This window comes from Diplotaxodon limnothrissa, linkage group LG19 (assembly GCF_057381915.1).
Source record: "Diplotaxodon limnothrissa isolate DT_005_m linkage group LG19, D_limnothrissa_male_GT1.1, whole genome shotgun sequence".
NCBI lineage: Eukaryota > Metazoa > Chordata > Actinopteri > Cichliformes > Cichlidae > Diplotaxodon > Diplotaxodon limnothrissa.
This window is the reverse complement of record NC_140614.1, coordinates 14,505,135-14,526,957: the sequence shown is the minus strand read 5'-3', so window position 1 is coordinate 14,526,957 and position 21,823 is coordinate 14,505,135. Positions and strand designations below refer to the sequence as shown.

General features: G+C 39.4%; 1 protein-coding gene across 1 annotated transcript in view; it reads left to right on the top strand.

Moving 5' to 3' along the window:
- Positions 1 to 12,138: 12,138 nt before the first annotated feature.
- LOC146611913 (uncharacterized) overlaps positions 12,139 to 21,823 on the top strand; it is a 61,691-nt gene continuing 52,006 nt past the window's right edge. The window contains exons 1-35 of the mRNA XM_085343574.1: positions 12,139 to 12,193; positions 12,295 to 12,311; positions 12,410 to 12,425; positions 12,604 to 12,625; positions 12,740 to 12,812; positions 12,971 to 13,114; positions 13,208 to 13,404; positions 14,114 to 14,217; positions 14,307 to 14,425; positions 14,528 to 14,695; positions 15,074 to 15,273; positions 15,372 to 15,484; positions 15,631 to 15,737; positions 15,850 to 16,026; positions 16,272 to 16,480; positions 16,578 to 16,672; positions 16,780 to 16,805; positions 16,982 to 17,003; positions 17,097 to 17,124; positions 17,233 to 17,317; positions 17,438 to 17,584; positions 17,672 to 17,883; positions 17,971 to 18,074; positions 18,164 to 18,282; positions 18,385 to 18,552; positions 18,769 to 18,968; positions 19,067 to 19,179; positions 19,326 to 19,432; positions 19,640 to 19,807; positions 20,025 to 20,224; positions 20,323 to 20,435; positions 20,588 to 20,694; positions 20,902 to 21,069; positions 21,286 to 21,485; positions 21,584 to 21,696. Of these exons, the coding sequence (XP_085199700.1) occupies positions 12,139 to 12,193; positions 12,295 to 12,311; positions 12,410 to 12,425; positions 12,604 to 12,625; positions 12,740 to 12,812; positions 12,971 to 13,114; positions 13,208 to 13,404; positions 14,114 to 14,217; positions 14,307 to 14,425; positions 14,528 to 14,695; positions 15,074 to 15,273; positions 15,372 to 15,484; positions 15,631 to 15,737; positions 15,850 to 16,026; positions 16,272 to 16,480; positions 16,578 to 16,672; positions 16,780 to 16,805; positions 16,982 to 17,003; positions 17,097 to 17,124; positions 17,233 to 17,317; positions 17,438 to 17,584; positions 17,672 to 17,883; positions 17,971 to 18,074; positions 18,164 to 18,282; positions 18,385 to 18,552; positions 18,769 to 18,968; positions 19,067 to 19,179; positions 19,326 to 19,432; positions 19,640 to 19,807; positions 20,025 to 20,224; positions 20,323 to 20,435; positions 20,588 to 20,694; positions 20,902 to 21,069; positions 21,286 to 21,485; positions 21,584 to 21,696 (4,216 nt within the window). The remainder of the gene's footprint in view (positions 12,194 to 12,294; positions 12,312 to 12,409; positions 12,426 to 12,603; positions 12,626 to 12,739; positions 12,813 to 12,970; positions 13,115 to 13,207; positions 13,405 to 14,113; positions 14,218 to 14,306; positions 14,426 to 14,527; positions 14,696 to 15,073; positions 15,274 to 15,371; positions 15,485 to 15,630; positions 15,738 to 15,849; positions 16,027 to 16,271; positions 16,481 to 16,577; positions 16,673 to 16,779; positions 16,806 to 16,981; positions 17,004 to 17,096; positions 17,125 to 17,232; positions 17,318 to 17,437; positions 17,585 to 17,671; positions 17,884 to 17,970; positions 18,075 to 18,163; positions 18,283 to 18,384; positions 18,553 to 18,768; positions 18,969 to 19,066; positions 19,180 to 19,325; positions 19,433 to 19,639; positions 19,808 to 20,024; positions 20,225 to 20,322; positions 20,436 to 20,587; positions 20,695 to 20,901; positions 21,070 to 21,285; positions 21,486 to 21,583; positions 21,697 to 21,823) is intronic.

The following is a 21,823-nucleotide window of genomic DNA, read 5'->3' as shown; positions in this document are numbered from 1 at the left end:
GAACTAAAACACTGGTCTAAAAATAAACACTTAAACACTGGTGGAATTATTCTGCGAAATTATAACTACAAACAGGTCAAATGTGCAGTAGGAAACCTCCGTGGTACATCTTTCTTACTGATTTATATAAGTCTTATTTTCTGACACCAAGTGTGAAATATAGTGCCTTTGTCTAAATAGCTATGTTGCTGTAAGAATATCTACATTCCTCTGGTATTTTCTAAAAAAGTAAATTCTAAAGTAAAATGAGTGATTTTTTTTTCTGTCGTTGCTGTCATGTTAAAAAGAAAGTACAGCGCAACCAAAAAACATTCAAGAACATTCAATCCTCCTAGAAGTTTTTATCTCAGCAAATTCTTCCCAAGGTCAGACCATGCAGAGTGCAGATAATACGTAAGTTCAAGACTGTACTTTCCTCAGTTAGCATGATAAATGTTTGAGTTCATGACAGTACAATCAGAAAAAAGCCTGAGCAAGTATCGGAAGGCTTGCCAGGAGAAAGGAGGATTTAAGTTTCTAAAGTTGATAAACCACAAGACCTCTGTAAAAATTTTGTCTGGATAGCTGAGATGTTTGGAGAAAAACAAACATCCCATACTGTCTGTAAAACATGGTGGTGGAATGTCTGTTTTGTAGTCACAGGACCTGTACAGTCATAAAGTAGACCAAGAACTCCTATGTATACTGTACCAAAGTGATCTAGAGTCAAATTTGAGGCCATCTAAAGCTTGGCTGAAATTCTATCATGCAATAGCAAAATGATCCCAAGGTGTCGTAATTATCCAGAAACTGTCCAGACCTCAACCGGATTCACATGCTGTAGGAGGGTCTTAGGAGAGATGTGGATAAACAAATGCCTTCAAACTTTAATGAACAGCATTTTAAAGAAGAGTGACCCAAAAGTCTTCTACAAGAACATGAGGAACTAACAAAGTTATTTTGCTGCTGAAGGCCATAAAACACACTGTTGAGTGATGGGAAGTACCTTCTTTTGCTCCTTCATTTTGAGACATTTTTTGTTTTTTGTTTTTTTTTTGTTTTTTTTGTTTTTGTTTTTTTTTTCTTTTTTATGACATCAGAAACAGCAGTATGCGACATTACGTGATGGCAGAGCTTCAGTTCATCCTTTGTCTTTTTTTTTTTTTTTTTAATAAATAGGACAGGGGGAATGAATGAGAGAAAGAGGGGGAGAGAAAGAAAGAAAACCAAAGGGGAGAAGAGACGGTGAGAAGGGGGGGGAAGAGAGAGAGAAAAAAAAAAAAAGAACTCCTGGGTCACCTGTATGGAGAAAAAAAACAAACAAACAAAAAAAACAAACAGAGGAGACAGCAAACAACAAAGAGCAACATAATAATAGAGAAAACAAAGCACCATCACAATAAACTAGCTAGCCATAGATATCAATATTTACTAAATAATAAACGATATTGTGCAGCACGCAAGATAGACAGCGCACAGTGTGCTTTGAGGTAGCAGCCAAGAAAGCTTTAGTCCGCGTCTGTGAATACCCATGTGTGCATACCTGTGTGGATCAGCATGCTTGCATTCCAAAGGTTTCTCCATGTAATGATCTGCTAGGGAGTGTAATGATCTGCTAGGGAGTGAGAGACATTTTTTGTTAAGTAAATGATACAGTGTAACACTGATAAGTGTAGAAATATGTATCCTCTATGGAAAATGTGGCATTTTAGGTAATGGATCTTACATAGAATTACCATGAATGATGCTTCCACAATACAAATCTAACCACTAACCAATAGAAATGTGGCATGAAATGACATGCTAATATATTCAACACTGGCCCAATGCACAAAAAAGCTTAACAAACCTAAATGAGCTAGATAAGAGGAAAACATATAAATATTTGTTTAGGATGTCAAAAAGAAGATACTCTAGTCACTTGTAGCAATGAGTGGTTGGGTGGGAAAAATATTTATTCCACAGCTGGTTGCAGCTGGTTGTTTGACAGTCACTGTGAAATCGATTGCTAAAATAGTAACTAAGTCTCAAGACAGGTCAATGACTCCCAGGTAACCACCTGTTGTGCTAACGTGTTTGTTTATCCACCTTGAGGAATCACCAGTTGAAACACTTTATTATGATTATTATTTATTAAAGCACTGAACAATTAAAAATTATCATGTACATGGATCTCTTCTGTTTAGAAATTTGTTAGGCTGTAAAAGAGTTAGCTGGAGTCAATCTTTCCAGAAGAGAATAACCTCAATTCACAGATTTTTATATGAGAATTTGCATCTATCTGATCAGTTAAAACCGATGAGGAGAAGCTACTTGCTTTGCAGGCACTGAGCTATGGGAGGTGGCCGTGACCGGTACCAGGCGCCAGTTATCGTGCCTTCAGCTGCCCCCGCACATTCTTTTATAGTAATATGTCTGCAGGTTTCTAAGTAATTATTCAATCAGTAAAAACTTATAGATTCTACTAATCCTAAATAAAGATCAAACCCATCAGCTGCTAGAAAATATTCATACTCTTTGGTCCAGTCATGGCAGGCCTCAGTTACACAGACCTAGAGACCAGTCAGCGACCCTCTATCCTTTATTAGTCTAAAGAATATAAAGTATGAATTTCCTTACTGGTTGGCAAATGGTTGCAGGAGGTTGCTGGCATTCACAGGTGGGAAACTGTTCACAAAGATGCATGGGCTGTTTCTCTGAAAACCAAAAACTTTAACAGGAAGTTGTTGACTATTCTCTAGAATTGTGTGACTGATGATGTAAGAGTGGACTAAGCCAGCGGTCCCCAACCTTTTTTGCGCCACGGACCGGTTTATGCCCGACAATATTTTCATGGACCGGCCTTTAAGGTGTCGCGGATAAATACAACAAAATAAAACTAGTACCGGTACCGAAAAAAAGAAGATTTATTCATAACACACGTGAAAAGACCCAGGAAAACCGAGTTAACGATAAAAACGATAACAAACTAATGCTGAAAACCGATAAAAACCCTGAAAACCATACATTTCACACCTGAGCCTCAACTCTCGCGGCCCGGTACCAAACGACTCACGGACCGGTACCGGTCCGAGGCCCGGGAGTTGGGGACCGCTGGACTAAGCTATCCTACAACTGTCTATTTGTAGATGGTAGACAGTTGCAGGATAGCTTAGTCAAATCTTATATCACTTTGATGAAATTATTCTTGTTGGGTTATATATATATAAGTATTTCAAAGAAAAACAAGCTTTTACTTGTACAGGTATGTTGGGAAAGTCAATGATATCCATTCAATTTATTCATATGACTGTAGCTAGAGTATAACACTGCTCCAGTAGGCAGTATTACAAAAACTCCTTGCAGCCGTCTCACTTTTCTGCATGGCACAACTGGTTTTGTCACATTACCCACAATGCATCATTGTTGCTTAACACTGAATACAGAACAGTGTGCAGTGGCCAATGCAATCTCTAGCCTTAATAAAGCTGTAGTTCTGCTTTAATCAGTTCATGACTTTCTTAAGTTTTAGCATCAAACCTCATTCCCTCACCCAGCATTAAAGTCAATGATTAGTTTCATGGACCTGCTTTGTTTTCCCAAACTAATGAATCGGTGATGAAAAAAATATCTCACATATGTAGTAAATACTCACATCAGTCAGTCATATGAGCATGCACATAATCCCATTTGGAGTTTATATGACATGCTTTCAAGAAAGCAAAAGATGGAAGATGTTTCCACCTTCATGCTGTAAGTATGAATAGGTGTCAGTTATTATCCATCGAGAGTTTACTGACTAAAACAGTCCACTGCAGATTGCAACTAACTGGTAAAGACGTACCTTTTTCTAGAACTTATAGAAGTTATTATATGAAATCTAGGTAGAGTTCACGCAGGATATTATTTAGATATCTATAGTGAAAGGCTTGCTCTCATTTTAAATAGATTGTTTTAAATAGATGTTTTTTTTTTTAAATTTTCCTTTCCAGTCACCTTTCTCACTCACTATGTGTTAAAATACCTCTCTGCATTGAATCATATCTGTTATTAATCACTGGACGCCCCTCCCTGAGCCTGGTTCTGTCGGAGGTTTCTTCCTGTTAAAAGGGAGTTTTTCCTTCCCACTGTCGCCAAAGTGCTTGCTCATAGGGGGTCATATGATTGTTGGGTTTTTCTCTGTATCTACTGTACAATATAAAGCGCCTTGAGGCAACTTTTGTTGTGATTTGGCGCTATATAAATAAAATAAAATTGAATTGAATTGAATTGAATTGAAAATTCATCTAAATCCTTTACCTACTCTGATGCATGCTCATGTAGCTGAGCACTTGAACACAGTTGAGTGCCACTGCCAGAAAGATGGAAAAATACAGGAAATCTTTAACCTCTCATAGCACCAGCAGTAACTTTAGATTTAAGCTCCTTATTGTATCATATTTTATTGTATCATAATGTTCCATACAATATTGTATTTCATTTACTGAGCAATTTTGTTTTTCATATTTTTCACAACACAATATATACACAACACACAAAACAGTAATTTCCCAACATTGGCCATACAGGGAGTGCAGAATTATTAGGCAAATGAGTATTTTGTCCACATCGTCCTCTTCATGCATGTTGTCTAACTCCAAGCTGTATAGGCTCGAAAGCCTACTACCAATTAAGCATATTAGGTGATGTGCGTCTCTGTAATGAGAAGGGGTGTGGTCTAATGACATCAACACCCTATATCAGGTGTGCATAATTATTAGGCAACGTCCTTTCCTTTGGCAAAATGGGTCAAAAGAAGGACTTGACAGGCTCAGAAAAGTCAAAAATAGTGAGATATCTTGCAGAGGGATGCAGCAGTCTCAAAATTGCAAAGCTTCTGAAGCGTGATCATCGAACAATCAAGCGTTTCATTCAAAATAGTCAACAGGGTCGCAAGAAGCGTGTGGAAAAACCAAGGTGCAAAATAACTGCCCATGAACTGAGAAAAGTCAAGCGTGCAGCTGCCAAGATGCCACTTGCCACCAGTTTGGCCATATTTCAGAGCTGCAACATCACTGGAGTGCCCAAAAGCACAAGGTGTGCAATACTCAGAGACATGGCCAAGGTAAGAAAGGCTGAAAGACGACCACCACTGAACAAGACACACAAGCTGAAACGTCAAGACTGGGCCAAGAAATATCTCAAGACTGATTTTTCTAAGGTTTTATGGACTGATGAAATGAGAGTGAGTCTTGATGGGCCAGATGGATGGGCCCGTGGCTGGATTGGTAAAGGGCAGAGAGCTCAGACGCCAGCAAGGTGGAGGTGGAGTACTGGTTTGGGCTGGTATCATCAAAGATGAGCTTGTGGGGCCTTTTCGGGTTGAGGATGGAGTCAAGCTCAACTCCCAGTCCTACTGCCAGTTTCTGGAAGACACCTTCTTCAAGCAGTGGTACAGGAAGAAGTCTGCATCCTTCAAGAAAAACATGATTTTCATGCAGGACAATGCTCCATCACACACGTCCAAGTACTCCACAGCGTGGCTGGCAAGAAAGGGTATAAAAGAAGAAAAACTAATGACATGGCCTCCTTGTTCACCTGATCTGAACCCCACTGAGAACCTGTGGTCCATCATCAAATGTGAGATTTACAAGGAGGGAAAACAGTACACCTCTCTGAACAGTGTCTGGGAGGCTGTGGTTGCTGCTGCACGCAATGTTGATGGTGAACAGATCAAAACACTGACAGAATCCATGGATGGCAGGCTTTTGAGTGTCCTTGCAAAGAAAGGTGGCTATATTGGTCGCTGATTTGTTTTTGTTTTGTTTTTGAATGTCAGAAATGTATATTTGTGAATGTGGAGATGTTATATTGGTGTCACTGGTAAAAATAAATAATTGAAATGGGTATATATTTGTTTTTTGTTAAGTTGCCTAATAATTATGCACAGTAATAGTCACCTGCACACACAGATACCCCCCTAAAATAGCTAAAACTAAAAACAAACTAAAAACTACTTCCAAAAACATTCAGCTTTGATATTAATGAGTTTTTTGGGTTCATTGAGAACATGGTTGTTGTTCAATAATAAAATTATTCCTCAAAAATACAACTTGCCTAATAATTCTGCACTCCCTGTAGATATTATCTTATCTTACCTTACCAATGACCGGCTTGTGCTTTGAAGATTGTGATAGCTTCTCCTTAGCTTTGTGCAGTCTTTCAGTGTGCATTTCAGTGAGCATTTGAAAAATGTAGTCTTTTGTAACGCTATTCCTGAAGGTTCTGCACAATAGATATAACATAAACATCAAAACCCTCTCAAAATTTTCACAACTCTTTGCATCTCCTGGGCAACAAACGTTATCACTGAACATCTGATAACTATACGATATTAATAAGCGATGGCAATGCAAAATTTGTTTTTCTAGAATGTACCAAATTTTCAATGTCTTGATGCATGCTCAATCATCCAGGTGAGGAAATCCCAAAAACATTAATTCTGTTCATCTAGACGTAACGTTTTCAGCGGGAGAAACGTTTCTTCACTCCTCCAAGTTACTTCTTGAGTCTTAGCTCACTCGAGGTTTCCCCAACCTTATAAACAGTACCTTTGCAAAATGACTGAAACTAGCACCACTGAATGAAACATGGGCAGTGAGGTCAGATTCTTGATCATTAATATGCAAATTGTCATAACCATTGATCAACAATAACGTCACAATATGACGTTTACAATTCTGGGTTCCAAAGATTATACTACCCCTTTTCCCTACTTCTTTTTAGACAATATGTGAAAATGTGTCACGGGGGTGAAGAACAGTAACACTTTCAATAATTTAGCAATGACACAACAGTAATTGCACCTGAAAAAACAAGTTTAACTGTGGTTTTGCTTTTTAGGCGTGTCCTATTTTAACACATTACAGTTACTGGCATCAAAGAATACGTGCTACGTTGGAATGTTAATAGGTGAATATATCTGAAATGGTGTCACATTTTGTCACCACATAATACAACGCTGCATTTTCTGTACATGCTCTGGTCACGTGTCAGATTGATTATTACAATTCTATCCTTCCAAACGTCTCTATAGACATCAACTGGTGTAAAATGCAGGTGCTCATCGTATTACCAGACCTTTCTATAGAAAATATTAATACTGTCTTTCAACAGGTTCACAGGCTTCCTGTAAAAATACTGCATAAATGTTAAGATTCTGTTTCTTACTTTCAAATCTCTCCATGATCTCGCACCTCCATATATCTCTGATCTTCTGCACATGGCCACTCGTTCTTGTACTCTGAGATTTTCCTTTTCGGTTGCTCTTGTTATATTCCCTGCTCGCCTGACTATCTGAACTATGAGCTTTCAGCCAAGGGGTGCCTCATATCTGGAACTCTTTCACACCACATTTGCATTATTGACCCCCTATCTCCAAAGCCAGTGTTAAAACACATCTTATGAAGCGTTCCTATTCTCTTTCATTCTGTATTGCTGACTTTTTAATTATATGATGTTTTCCAACTGTTGGAGCCTCTGGAATATTGTGATTTTTGTATTTATTTCCCCAAAAGTTGATTCTGTTCATCTGGAAGTAGTGTTTTTGTCATAGTTCGGCTGTGTGCCGGCAGGAATTGGACCCAAACGCAAACTCAATGGAGACAGGACTGAACTCAAAATGACAGCTTTTATTGCTGAACACAAAAACTCTACAAAATCTAAACTGGAAAAACTCTAACAAAACACACAGGGAGCTACAGGTAGAAACACACAGCATGAGGGATGACACGACACTGACTCAGAGAAACACAGGGTTTAAATACACTGGGGAGTAACGAGGGGAATGAGACACAGAAGGAGGGCACAGCTGGGAGAAATCAGGACTGATGAGACAAGCAAAGCAGGACACATTCACATAAGACACGGACCTTCAAAGTAAAACAGGAAGGATCACACAGAGACGCGAACTTGACACAGTGGAGACAGCAATTAAGAAACACAGAGACATAAACCATAAGGCAGAGGACTCTAAGAACCGAAAGACACAGAGGGGAAATCAAACATGCAGACACAGACTTACACAGAACAGAGGGGACACAGAGAAACATGAAGGGCAAGGGATCGAAACTAGAAACCATAGAATAACTCACACAAGTACAATAATACAAACATCACAAAGAACTAAAAACGCTGGGTCAGGAGACCCAGGACCGTGACAGTTTTCAGTGGGATAAACATTTCATTACTCATCACAGTGACTTCTTTAGGTATTTAATTGCTTGTAAGGTGTCTTTGAGTGTCTTGAAAAGCACTTTGGTCTCAGAATCTCATCTCTGCTTTTCTGGTTCTGTTGGCTTCATGATGGCCTCCAGCTCGCACTGGAACGGTTTGCAGCCGAGTGTAAAGCAGTGGGAATGAGACTCAGCACCTCCAAATCTGAGGCCATGGTCCTCAGACGGAAAAGGGTGGAGTGCCCACTCCAGGTCCAGGACAAGTTCCTGCCCCAAGTGGAGGAGTTTAAGTATCTCCGGGTCTTGTTCGCGAGTGACGGGAGAAGGGAGCAGGAGATCGACAGACGGATTGGTGCTGCAGCCGCAGTGGACACTGCACCGGTCTGTTGTGGTGAAGAGGGAGCTCAGTGTAAAAGCGAAGCTCTCAATTTACCAGTCAATCTATGACACTACCCTCACCTATGGTCACGAGCTGTGGGTACTAACCGAAAAAAAGAGATCGCGGATGCAAGCAGCGGAAATGGGCTTTCTCCAAAGGGTGGCTGGCCTCTCCCTTAGAGATAAGGTGAGAAGTTCAGTCATCCAAGAGGGGCTCAGAGTAAAGCTGCTGCTTCCTCCACATCGAAAGGAGTAACAGTTTTAATAATTTAGTAATGACACAACAGTAATTGCACAGCTTCACTTTACTTTCGGTTGTAAAACCAAAACTTGACGATGTTACTGTTTTATTGTAAATTTTGTGAATGGTTTTGTTGGGATGTATCAGTATAACTTTCTGACCAGTTTTATAGTCAAAAATATAACAATGTCAACAACAGGTCCAAACGACACTGATGTAACCTACGTAGATTTTGCATAACATTGAAACTCACAGAGGTGGGACCAAGTCATTGTTTTGCAAGTCTCAAGTAAGTCTCAAGTCTTTATCCTCAAGTCTCAAGTCAAGTCTCAAGTAATGTCAGGCAAGTCAGAGTCGAGTCTCAAGTCACTGGTGTAAAAGTCCGAGTCAAGTCACAAGTCTGAAACTTTGAATTTCAAGTCCTTTCGAGTCTTTAAAAAAAAACAACGAAAAAATAATGTTGCAGTTATATGCTAAATGTAAATATTAGACCATGTAATTTTAAAATCTGTGTTTTTCTCAACACATGACAAAATAGTGAACATAGAAAATATACACAAATTGTGAAATTGCACCTCTTTAAAATGCAGCTCAATTAAACCTAGCTCCAAGAATAATTTTCACCGACAGTTCTGAGATAAGCTGCATGTTATTCTTGGATGCGGTTATAGGACCGGCTTTAAAATCGCATGACAAAAATATCATACATATTAAAAAAAACTGCATCACCAACGTAGCCTGGACAACATTTGCTAGTTAGATGAAGTCAGCTATCTCATCGTAGCATATTTATATGCATATTTATAATCATACGGTTCTTGGAGTGAGTGCATACACTCATGAAGTTTAGTAACTTCAGGTCACTGCAACAAGCCCAGGTACAGTTTACCGACGGATGGGTGCAGGACCTTGAAATGCACCGTGTAGAACGAAAGACCATCGTACGTATCATAAGTTTACCAGTCTCACAAACTGTCGTCATAAATACACATTCCTTAACCGTTTATTAATAGGATCTTTGAGCTCAACGGTAATTAATTAGTAGTGGAAATAATTTCTGGTAGCATCACAGAAATGTAGCAGTGACAATAATACTGTATGCTGTAATCGTACTGGGCAATTGGTGATACAAAACAACTGTTTTATCCTGTGAATAAAAGTATATGTTTTTGTCAATGTACCATAATAACAGAAGCGAAACGCAATATTGTGTCAGGACAATTCACTATTTATGCACAATAAACACAATAAATAAAGGAGCATAGCGCGACAATTTCTGTTCAGCGTCAGACTTGCTTGTAACCTATATCACCAATTATGTTAAGAAAAATGACGTATTAACTACTAAAAAACACTGACCTTCGTGTAAATGCTTGGAGCAGACTAACCTGTGAGCTGGAGTGTTCTGGGACGTTATATTTGATCTTTGAATGGCTGCGATCCAGGCCATCCGTCGCGTCTTTGTTACTTCGGAAACATGGCTTGAACAATTTCTCTTCAACGACGTAATCCGATAACAACCGATCTCTTTACCCGTCGGCTTCCCGTGGCTGTCATGCGACCGGCTATTGCAGTTAATAATACAACGGCTTCTTGACATTTTTGTGTTTCTTTTTATCGCTGTATAACTGATTTTAATTGAAAGCCTGCGTGCGCTAGTACCGCTTGCCACGAGTTCCCAGAATCCTTTGCGGTTCTACCCGTGAATGACGTCACATTTTCAATCTCTATATAATATGCATGTTAAATTTTATATTTGGGGTAAAATATCAAGTCTTTTCAAGTAAACCGGTTCAAGTCCAATTCAAGTCCCAAGTCATTGGTGTAAAAGTCCAAGTCAAGTCACAAGTCTTAGAACATTTTTTCAAGTCAAGTCTAAAGTCATAAAATTAATGACTCGAGTCTGACTCGAGTCCAAGTCATGTGACTCGAGTCCACACCTCTGGAAACTCATCAACCCGGTTGTACTAGTGTTTGTTGAGCCCAGAAGCAAATTCTTTACGATCTTCCAACTACTACTAAACAACTACAGTGACTGGGCAGAAACAGTGATGTGTTTCAGCTTTTAAGGAGTATGTTTGGTCTCAAGAAAAGTAAAGCCAAAATTAAGGAAGGTGTTTTTGAAATCTTCTCCTAAAGTCCATGAACTAATGCTTAATGAAGAGTTCAAAAGAAAAAGCCAGCTGAATTAAAAGCTTAGGAAGCATTCAAGCAGATAGTCCAGAATTTTCATGCCAATTACAGAACAGAGATTTATGCTAGACTAAAAGCATATAAGGTACCAAATCTGGGAAATGTCAGTGATAAGGACACAGAAATGAGGATGTTTTCAGGTAACGAGATTATTATTTGAGATGCATGAGATTTGCCTAGGTGCCTAGGTGAAGGAAGTGAAAAGCAATGGAGGCTAGATTGTATTCCCTGATTTGGTCTTCAGAGTTCATGCTTGCATCCAAATTATTGCCAGTACCACTACAGTATATGTAAACTCTAAAAGGTAACGATGGACTGCCTTCATAAGGGGTAACAATTTTATTACTCAGCAGTTGCTGAGTAATGTGAGACTGAGGTGGAAAAAAGGAGGTCTAGGTAACCCAAAATCATATCCTCTTTGTTTTCTTTTTAGCCATAAACATTGATTTTGCCAAACTTTATCCAAAATCATAACATTTCCTTTAACCCCGTTGTAGGTAGTTATAACCAAAGCATTTACATATCAACAGTCCTTAATCATATTTCGCAAATTCCATGTTCTGTTGACTGAATAATGATCATCTATCCAAAGTGTAGTCCATACTGTTTGTGCACAGTGTTTGGCAATGTGTTTACCCAATGGAATCTTTTAGAACATTCTCAGCATGTTTTGCTTCATCTGCTCTAATTTTCTTTTACTCCACCCAGTGTATACCTGCTTCACCACTAACAGCGATCTTCAGTCTTCTCTCACAGAGTGAAGGAGTTCGAGAGGTGAGTTCAACCAGTTAAACATCTTTCTATGGCTTATCTCGCTTTCTGATATACTCTGTTATTAATTTATAATCACTGTACAGAAGTAAGAAATAATCCATACTATTTAATCTTGCTTTTAGCTTTGGAGGGATTAAAAAGAAAATGTATGCATTGTGTATGTATAACATGTCATTCAAACGTCATACTTTTATGTTCTTTACTATTGAGTTTCTGTATCAAAAATTCTTAGATCTAATGCAGTGCAATAATTAAAATGCCCTTTTATCACTTCATTTTTCTTTTCCAGTATCACTTTACATCTTTATCTAAAATAAAAATTAAATAATCTGAAAATCAACTGAGGGGCAAAAAAAAAAAAGTGAGAACTGAGTTCTCACGATGGGTGGCATAAGAATGTCAGTGCAAGTTCTGCTACTGTCATCTATTGGCATTGGTAAGTATCTCTGAACATTCAATTAGTCATTTAATAGAATATATATCCTTATCTAACACTTTTCTTTTTTATAAAAAAAAAATCTATAGTATGTATGTCAGGACTGGTCTCTGCAACTGTAAGTGTTTTTTTTTCAAGATTAAATAATTAAATCAAAAACAATGAAATGCAATGAAATACTGAATTAACATGTTCTTTTATAAATTTACATTACAGTCCAACACAACACAAGGTAAGTTTTTTTATACATATAAACCATATGCAATTTTATATGAATATAAAATAAAATGTCACCTTTTTCTTCTTTTAAAAGTTAATCCATTAACATAATTCTTATCCATGTTCCATTAATTATTAATTTGAAAATGTTAATACATGTGTTCATTCATTTTCTTTTTTGCATTTTATAGGACCAGGTTTATCTGAAAACAGGTAGGCATGCAAACTCAAATAACAGTTTGTAGACCTAATACATTCCAGGGATGTTATTTTAGTTAAAGATGACTTTATTATTCATTTCTGTTACCGTGTTTTTTCTTATTTAAGCAAAGCCACCACTCATACCAACGGTTTCCAGGAAACTTGCCATGCAGCAAATCTACAAGATGCCACTCAAAGAGTAAGCCTTTTGGAATTAATTTGAGTAAAAAATGATCAATTCATCGTTAAACCTTAAATTGTTAAATGTCCCCACAAAGCATTGTTGATAAATGACTCCCCCTTGTGCTAAGTTACTGACAGTAACCCAGTGCTTTCACCTGCTCTATGTGTTCTTAGAGCTCTGCTGCAGTGGACAAACTGACAGGCGAGTTATCCTGTAAAAGGGGTAAAAATGCAAGCTTAACAGATGAAAAGTCGAGGATGGTGGAACAAAATCTCAGGCAGATTGTAGAGTCGACTTTACAAGTGTTCTTTGACCTGGTAAATGAGCTAATGCTTTACTTCAGTATAGTGTAGGTGTAAAACATGTAACAGCTTTTAAGAATGGTAAATGGCAAATTTGTCTTGTAACAGAACAACAATGTCCCTGGATTTGATGTTCTGGATGTATTTGGAGTCATGGACAGCCTTCGTTTGGGTAATGACAGTGACCCCGAATTCATCAGGCTGTGGTTCTCTGTGAAGATGATTCCTCTTTTGCCTTATGTCAATGGAAACTTCCTAAACCAGCTCAGCAAGTGGAACTTCAGCTGCACCTCTTTCCAAGAGATGTAAGTGAATAAATTCCATTTTACCAATTATTGCTGGTGACTGCTGTTAACTGCTTATGGAAATCATTAAAGACATAAACAATTTTAATTGAATATTCTAACATGTAACACATTTCTCACTGTGTATTGCATTGAATGTTGATGTCAGGGTCCCAAATTCCACTGAAATCACTAAAAAAAGGAAGAAAGAAAAATGCGTATCACATAATTGTTAAATTACAAGTCAGACCAAACAAGTTATGACTGTGTGACCCAGCTGTTGTAAAAGAGGCATACACCTTAATATAAGGTGGTCGTTTGTGAAGGTGTTTCTTTAAAATAAGAATGTTATGTAATGATTCAGAAATTATGTAATTGAAAATAAGTCAAAAGGAGAATTTCAACTGAAAATTGCTACCCACGATGTAAAACGCGGTTGGAAACTTTTCCAGACATGAAAAGACTGAGGTTAAAAGAGTTCACTATCCCATATTAGAATACCATATGAAATGATCAAATTATGAAAGGAAATGAAAATGTGGATGAATAAACGAAAGAAATATAGGTCTTATTCTGTGTAGAAGAGGTTGTGACAAAATGTACCAATTCGTTGATTACAATGTTTTAAAATATCAATGGGATTTAAGTTTGAAATGGTTGTGATTGAATTATGTTGAATTATGTTGAATTTTGAATATGTTATTTATTGAAAGCTTTCTCTCAAATGTAGCATTCAGGCATTTGGAAGGCAAAAGGCATCCATGAACAGAGAAACACAGCAAGCAGTCTTCACTCACTTCATCAAACCATTCTTGTCAAGAAATGACTCAACAGGTAAAAGGAGAAACTCAAGCTCACTTTGGTTTTTCCATGACAACATGTGGTATATTACCCTGTCAATAACTTTCTTGCTTTTTCTGCAGATCCTGGCTGTGTCTCATCTATCACGGGGAGCCAAGCGTGGCTAAAGGCAAACCTTGGCGACTTCTCTGATTTTGCAACTGTGCAGGACTTGGAAGCCTTCAATCCTAATTTGTCCGCTGTGAGTGCCAACTGCAGATGTACATCTTCCTGTAAACGGAATTCTTTTACCCAGAACATTTCCATGACTGCTGTCTGATATTATGCTGGTTCTCTTTTGTAGGCTGAATTGTTGTCAGTCCTCAGTCCTTCTCAGGTGGCACAGCTGGTACTGAGTTTGGGAGCCTCCAATAACACAGATTTGATTGATCGTGTGTTTGAGCGACTGCAAGAGGGCAAAGCTCTAAAAAATGTGGATGGATTCCTCACACAACTGACAGCCAATGGACAGGTATGCTAGGCTTCTAAAAGGGTGAAGGAGGACAATCCTGGTGTTTTATTCCAGCAGGATAAGACAGAATAAGACATTTGCTAAACCGCTACACAACTCTTCAAGGAGTCTATCATAGAAAAGAATTGCTTGCAGCGTTTGTACCATCTGTCAGTGCGCCCCAGAGTGGCTGTGGCTACAATGTAGCTTACCATCACCAGTGTGTGAATGTGTGCGTGAATGGGTGGATGACTGGATATGTAAAGCGCTTTGAGGTCCTTAGGGACTAGTAAAGCGCTATATAAATACAGGCCATTTACCATTTACCATGTTGTATGAGTACATTTACAACATGCAGTATCTGTATTGCTTAGCTTCTTTTCCACTTCAATTTCACAGATGACAATTTTCCAGCCTGTTGTGAGAGATCGGATCATGAATACGACCTTCATTATCATCAGTCCACATTTCTCCACTTTCACGACAAACGACTATGAACTTTGGTTCCATGTGAAACTGATTCCTATCCTTGCCAGTTTTACTCCAGAAATGCTCATAAACACAACCACAAACATCAGCTGCATGAACTACCAAGTCATGTGAGTAGTTTTCTTGGAGCAATCAACATTTTGTTGCAAATGAAAATGACAATACTGACAAAGAACAGCATGAGAACGTTTTCTTTCAACTGTTGCAGTGTGAGTGGGTTGGCTTTAGTTATCCAGGAGATGCCACTGTACAGACGGCAAGAGATCACACATGGTCTGCTGGGCTATCTAAGAAATGCTGAAAATGCCATCAATGAGCCAGGTAGGGCAGACATAGGGTGCGTTATGTGCTTTCCAGTGTGAAATGTCTTGAAAAGCACTCAGACAAAAAACTTAAATTCTTTCATCTCTACCTGTCACAAACCTTGCTAAATTGAGCACATCCTAACTTTTGTTTGTATGCCTTAGCTTGCAGGCAACAAAATGAGAGTGATGCCCAATGGGTTAAAGCAAATCTGGGTCCATTCGTCCAATATACATCATACTCTGACCTCAAAGACTTCAACATCTCTACGGTAAGCTTTACTCTTATTACTCTTCCTGTCTTTCTTGAGAATAGCAAAGCAAAATTCTGGAAATTATACAAAAGACATGCATTTCATGAATTCTACTTTTTTGTATCCATAGCTGGCAGTTCTGGACGTTCTTTCACCATCGCAGAAGGCTGATCTAATCCTAGATCCAAACAGTGGTGCTTTAAACGATGCACATGTTGTAAGGGAGGTGTTGACAAGCTTGACAGAGACCAGTGATTATGAGCAGCTCAACCAATTCTTCCAGGCTTTTGCAAACATCAACAAGCAGGTGAATTCTCATTGGTAACCTTACCTCAGCGCAAACATCAACAAAGGTTAACAGTGTTCTTTCATAAACCTGCTCAAGTGTTTAACTGAAAATGATCCATTTCTGATATGCTTCATGCCTTGAGGCATCCCTGCTGTACAGAAGTACAAAGATTTAGTTTAGATAAGCTCCCCCTCATCTCCGCATTTCCACAAAGACTTCAGAACTTCCTCTCTGACCTTATTATGATCCCCTTCTCTTTTCAGAGAAATGTCACCCTCATCCAAAATCCAGATGTGCGAGACACCATTTTGAGCCTGACCTTGACAGCCCTTGCTCCTCAGCTTAAAGACTTTCAGCCAGAAGACTATCAACAGTGGTTCCAGGTTTATTTGGTTCCTGTGATGGCGAGCATCCTTCCTAGCAGCTTGCGGGTGATCCCCAGTAACATCACCTGTGAATCCTACCAGGCTGTGTAAGATATTTCTGATATCCACAGTTAGACATTTGGGTGTGCACAATGCCAAGCTGAGGCTCCTGACAAGTCACAATGAATTCTTTTCTTCCTTTAGATACGATGGTCTTGCGCAGAGTTTGGCAGCATTGCCACTGGACCTTTCACAGGGCGTGAGATCAAGCAAGCAGTACCTCCAGGACACATTCCCACGTATGTGGCAAATGGGCTTTCCTGACTAAACTTTTCCCAAAAGCCCAGTACCAGCACTGTAATGACTACTCCATTGATTTGTTTCCTTTCTTTTTCTTCTCAAACAGGCTGCTCAGTTCCAGCTTCCTTTGTGGTAAGATTCGTTTTTTGGGGGGTGGGTGGGTGGGTGTGGGGGGTGTCTTACATGGGTTATCCAATATTTGATCCAGGTTTGGCACACTAATTGGGCCAACTGTGACAAAGTCAAGGTATTTACACTTGAAGAAGATGTTTCCACTATACTAACACTCATATTTTCTTTGTCTTCAGTGCAAGGTGACCCCAGTTCATGGTAAGTCTGTCTAGAAGTACACATTTCAACTCTAAGGATATAAATGCATTCTGAAGGACTATTATCTGACACACAACCATTCTCTTTTCACAGTGAATCTCATTTGTAATGGAGTTGATGGGTGGGTGAAATGCCGTTTTGTTCAATGTTGATTCTGTCTAGGTAAAATTTGTTAACACAGTGTAATTAAGGGGACATTGGATTTCAATTTATTGTGTTTTTTCCACAGTTCAAAACTTGAGCAAATCCTGTCAGCTGGCAATTCCTCGGCAGCCCTGTGCAATTTCACCATCACAGAACATGCCTGTTCCTCTGTAAGATTCCTTTTTAAACTCCAAAAACAGAACATGGATTTTGCCCCATTATGGTCCTGAGACAAATCTCCATGAGCTCTGACAAAATGGCTGTATTCTTTGTCAATTTTCTTTTTCAAGGCTCCCTATCTCACATCCAGCAACTTGGTCACACTGCTGAACTGCACACTGAAAAGCCAAAACATATACCCAGTAGAAGTCTGGAAGCTTTTCTTCCAAAAAGCCTCTGCTGTACTGGACCAGGCCCTTGAGACATTTGCTAACATGGTAAGTACAAAATCACATTTTCACAATATTGCCATTTCCCTGCGTGAAGTTTGGGTCCAGCTACAATTATTTTTCTGCCAATTCAAGGCCGTCAACAACACCTACCCGACCTCGTCAAATGTGCTCGAGGCTCTTGGAGAAGTGAGAATTGACAACTTCAGCCAGGCACAACTACAGAGTGAGGAGTTCATTACCAGCTGGTTCAAGACAAAGATCCGTCCGTTTCTGGCCGTTCCATCTTTCAACTTCCTATTTTGCCTTAGCTCCAAAAACTTCAGCTGCCAGACATACCAGACTGTGTAAGTAAATATGAGACATATAGCTCTGTTCTGCAAATGTGCAGTTGACTAGAAGTTTAGATGTTGAAAGCTTTCTCTCAAATGTAGCATTCAGGCATTTGGAAGCCAAAAGGCATCCATGGACAGAGACACACAGCAAGCAGTCTTCACTCACTTCATCAAACCGTTCTTGTCAAGAAATGACTCAACAGGTAAAAGGAGAAACTCAAGCTCACTTTGGTTTTTCCATGACAACATGTGGTATATTACCCTGTCAATAACTTTCTTGCTTTTTCTGCAGATCCTGGCTGTGTCTCATCTATCACGGGGAGCCAAGCGTGGCTAAAGGCAAACCTTGGCGACTTCTCTGATTTTGCAACTGTGCAGGACTTGGAAGCCTTCAATCCTAATTTGTCCGCTGTGAGTGCCAACTGCAGATGTACATCTTCCTGTAAACGGAATTCTTTTACCCAGAACATTTCCATGACTGCTGTCTGATATTATGCTGGTTCTCTTTTGTAGGCTGAATTGTTGTCAGTCCTCAGTCCTTCTCAGGTGGCACAGCTGGTACTGAGTTTGGGAGCCTCCAATAACACAGATTTGATTGATCGTGTGTTTGAGCGACTGCAAGAGGGCAACGCTCTAGAAAATGTGGATGGATTCCTCACACAACTGACAGCCAATGGACAGGTATGCTAGGCTTCTAAAAGGGTGAAGGAGGACAATCCTGGTGTTTTATTCCAGCAGGATAAGACAGAATAAGACATTTGCTAAACCGCTACACAACTCTTCAAGGAGTCTATCATAGAGAAGACTTGTTTGCAACCTTTGTGACATGTTGTATGAGTACATTTACAACATGCAGTCTCTGTATTGCTTAGCTTCTTTTCCACCTCAATTTCACAGATGCCAATTTTCCAGCCTGTTGTGAGAGATCGGATCATGAATGCGACCTTCATCGTCATCAGTCCGCATTTCTCCACTTTCACGACAAACGACTATGAACTTTGGTTCCATGTGAAACTGATTCCTATCCTTGCCAGTTTTACTCCAGAAATGCTCATAAACACAACCACAAACATCAGCTGCATGAACTACCAAGTCATGTGAGTAGTTTTCTTGGAGCAATCAACATTTTGTTGCAAATGAAAATGACAATAGAGACAAAGAACAGCATGAGAATGTTTTCTTTCAACTGTTGCAGTGTGAGTGGGTTGGCTATAGTTATCCAGGAGATGCCACTGTACAGACGGCAAGAGATCACACATGGTCTGCTGGGCTATCTAAGAAATGCTGAAAATGCCATCAATGAGACAGGTAGGGCAGACATAGGGTGCATTATGTGTTTTCCAGTGTGAAATGTCTTGAAAAGCACTCAGACAAAAAACTTAAATTCTTTCATGTCTACCAGTCACAAACCTTGCTAAATTGAGCACATCCTAACTTTTGTCTGCATGCCTTAGCTTGCAGGCAACAAAATGAGAGTGATGCCCAATGGGTTAAAGCAAATCTGGGTCCATTCGTCCAATATACAGCGTACTCTGACCTCAAAGACTTCAACATCTCTACGGTAAGCCCTACATTGCACTTCTAGTCCTCCCTTAAGAACAGGAAAACAAAATTGTAGACTTAAGAAGACAAACACAGGAGTTTATTTTGCCATATCAAAAATACAAGCAAATCATAGAGCACACTTTCTTTGGTTGCAAACTCTATTCATTTACCCACAGCATTGGTCATTACTGCTGTCTGATATTATGTTGATTCCCTGTTGTAGGCTGGATTGTTGTCAACGCTCAATCCCTCTGAGGTGGCACAGCTGCTACTGAGCTCTGGAGCCTCAAATAACACAGATTTTATTGATCTTGTGTTTGAAAAACTTGAAGAGGGCAATGTTCTAAAAAATCTGGATGAATTCCTGACACAGCTGACAGCCAATGGACAGGTAGGCTAGCCTCCTAAAAGGGTGAAGGAGGACAATGCGGATATTTGATTCTAGAAGTAAACACAGAATAAGACATCGGTCTCAACCGCTACATCCATTGTTGGCTATTGTATCTTAGAAAAACAAATGGTTACAGCTTTTGTACCATGTTGTATGGGTGTACTTCCAACATGCAATCTCACCTTTGCTTATGTCTTTTTCCACTTTAATATGACAGACCCCACATTTCCAGCCTGTTGTGAGAGATCGGATCATGAATACAACCTTCATCGTCATCAGTCCACATTTCTCCACTTTCACGACAAACGACTATGAACTTTGGTTCCATGTGAAACTGATTCCTATCCTTGCCAGTTTTACTCCAGAAATGCTCATAAACACAACCACAAACATCAGCTGCATGAATTACCAAGTCATGTGAGTAGTTTTCTTGGAGCAATCAAGATTTTGTTGCAAATGAAAATGACAATAGTGACAAAAAACAGCATGAGAATGTTTTCTTTCAACTGTTGCAGTGTGAGTGGGTTGGCTATAGTTATCCAGGAGATGCCACTGTACAGACGGCAAGAGATCACACATGGTCTGCTGGGCTACCTAAGAAATGCTGAAAATGCCATCAATGAGCCAGGTAGGGCAGACATAGGGTGCGTTATGTGTTTTCCAGTGTGAAATGTCTTGAAAAGCACTCAGACAAAAAACTTGCCCACAAATTCTTTCATGTCTACCTGTCAAAAACCTTCCTAAATTTGGCACATCCTAACTTTTGTTTGTATGTCTTAGCTTGCAGGCAACAAAATGAGAGTGATGCCCAATGGGTTAAAGCAAATCTGGGTCCATTCGTCCAATATACATCATACTCTGACCTCAAAGACTTCAACATCTCTACGGTAAGCCCTACATTGCACTTCTAGTCCTCCCTTAAGAACAGGAAAACAAAATTGTAGACTTAAGAAGACAAACACAGGAGTTTATTTTGCCATATCAAAAATACAAGCAAATCATAGAGCACACTTTCTTTGGTTGCAAACGCTAATCCTTTACCCACAGCATTGGTCATTACTGTTGTCTGATATTATGTTGATTCCCTGTTGTAGGCTGGATTGTTGTCAACGCTCAATCCCTCTGAGGTGGCACAGCTGCTACTGAGCTCTGGAGCCTCAAATAACACAGATTTTATTGATCTTGTGTTTGAAAAACTTGAAGAGGGCAATGTTCTAAAAAATGTGGATGAATTCCTGACACAGCTGACAGCCAATGGACAGGTAGGCTAGCCTCTTAAAAGGGTGAAGGAGGACAATGCGGATATTTTATTCTAGAAGTAAACACAGAATAAGACATCGGTCTCAACCGCTACATCCATTGTTGGCTATTGTATCTTAGAAAACAAATGGTTACAGCCTTTGTACCATGTTGTATGGGTGTACTTCCAACATGCAATCTCACCTTTGCTTATGTCTTTTTCCACTTTAATATGACAGACCCCACATTTCCAGCCTGTTGTGAGAGATCGGATCATGAATACGACCTTCATCGTCATCAGTCCACATTTCTCCACTTTCACGACAAACGACTATGAACTTTGGTTCCATGTGAAACTGATTCCTATCCTTGCCAGTTTTACTCCAGAAATGCTCATAAACACAACCACAAACATCAGCTGCATGAATTACCAAGTCATGTGAGTAGTTTTCTTGGAGCAATCAAGATTTTGTTGCAAATGAAAATGACAATACTGACAAAGAACAGCATGAGAACGTTTTCTTTCAACTGTTGCAGTGTGAGTGGGTTGGCTTCAGTTATCCAGGAGATGCCACTGTACAGACGGCAAGAGATCACACATGGTCTGCTGGGCTACCTAAGAAATGCTGAAAATGCCATCAATGAGCCAGGTAGGGCAGACATAGGGTGCGTTATGTGCTTTCCAGTGTGAAATGTCTTGAAAAGCACTCAGACAAAAAACTTAAATTCTTTCATGTCTACCAGTCACAAACCTTGCTAAATTGAGCACATCCTAAC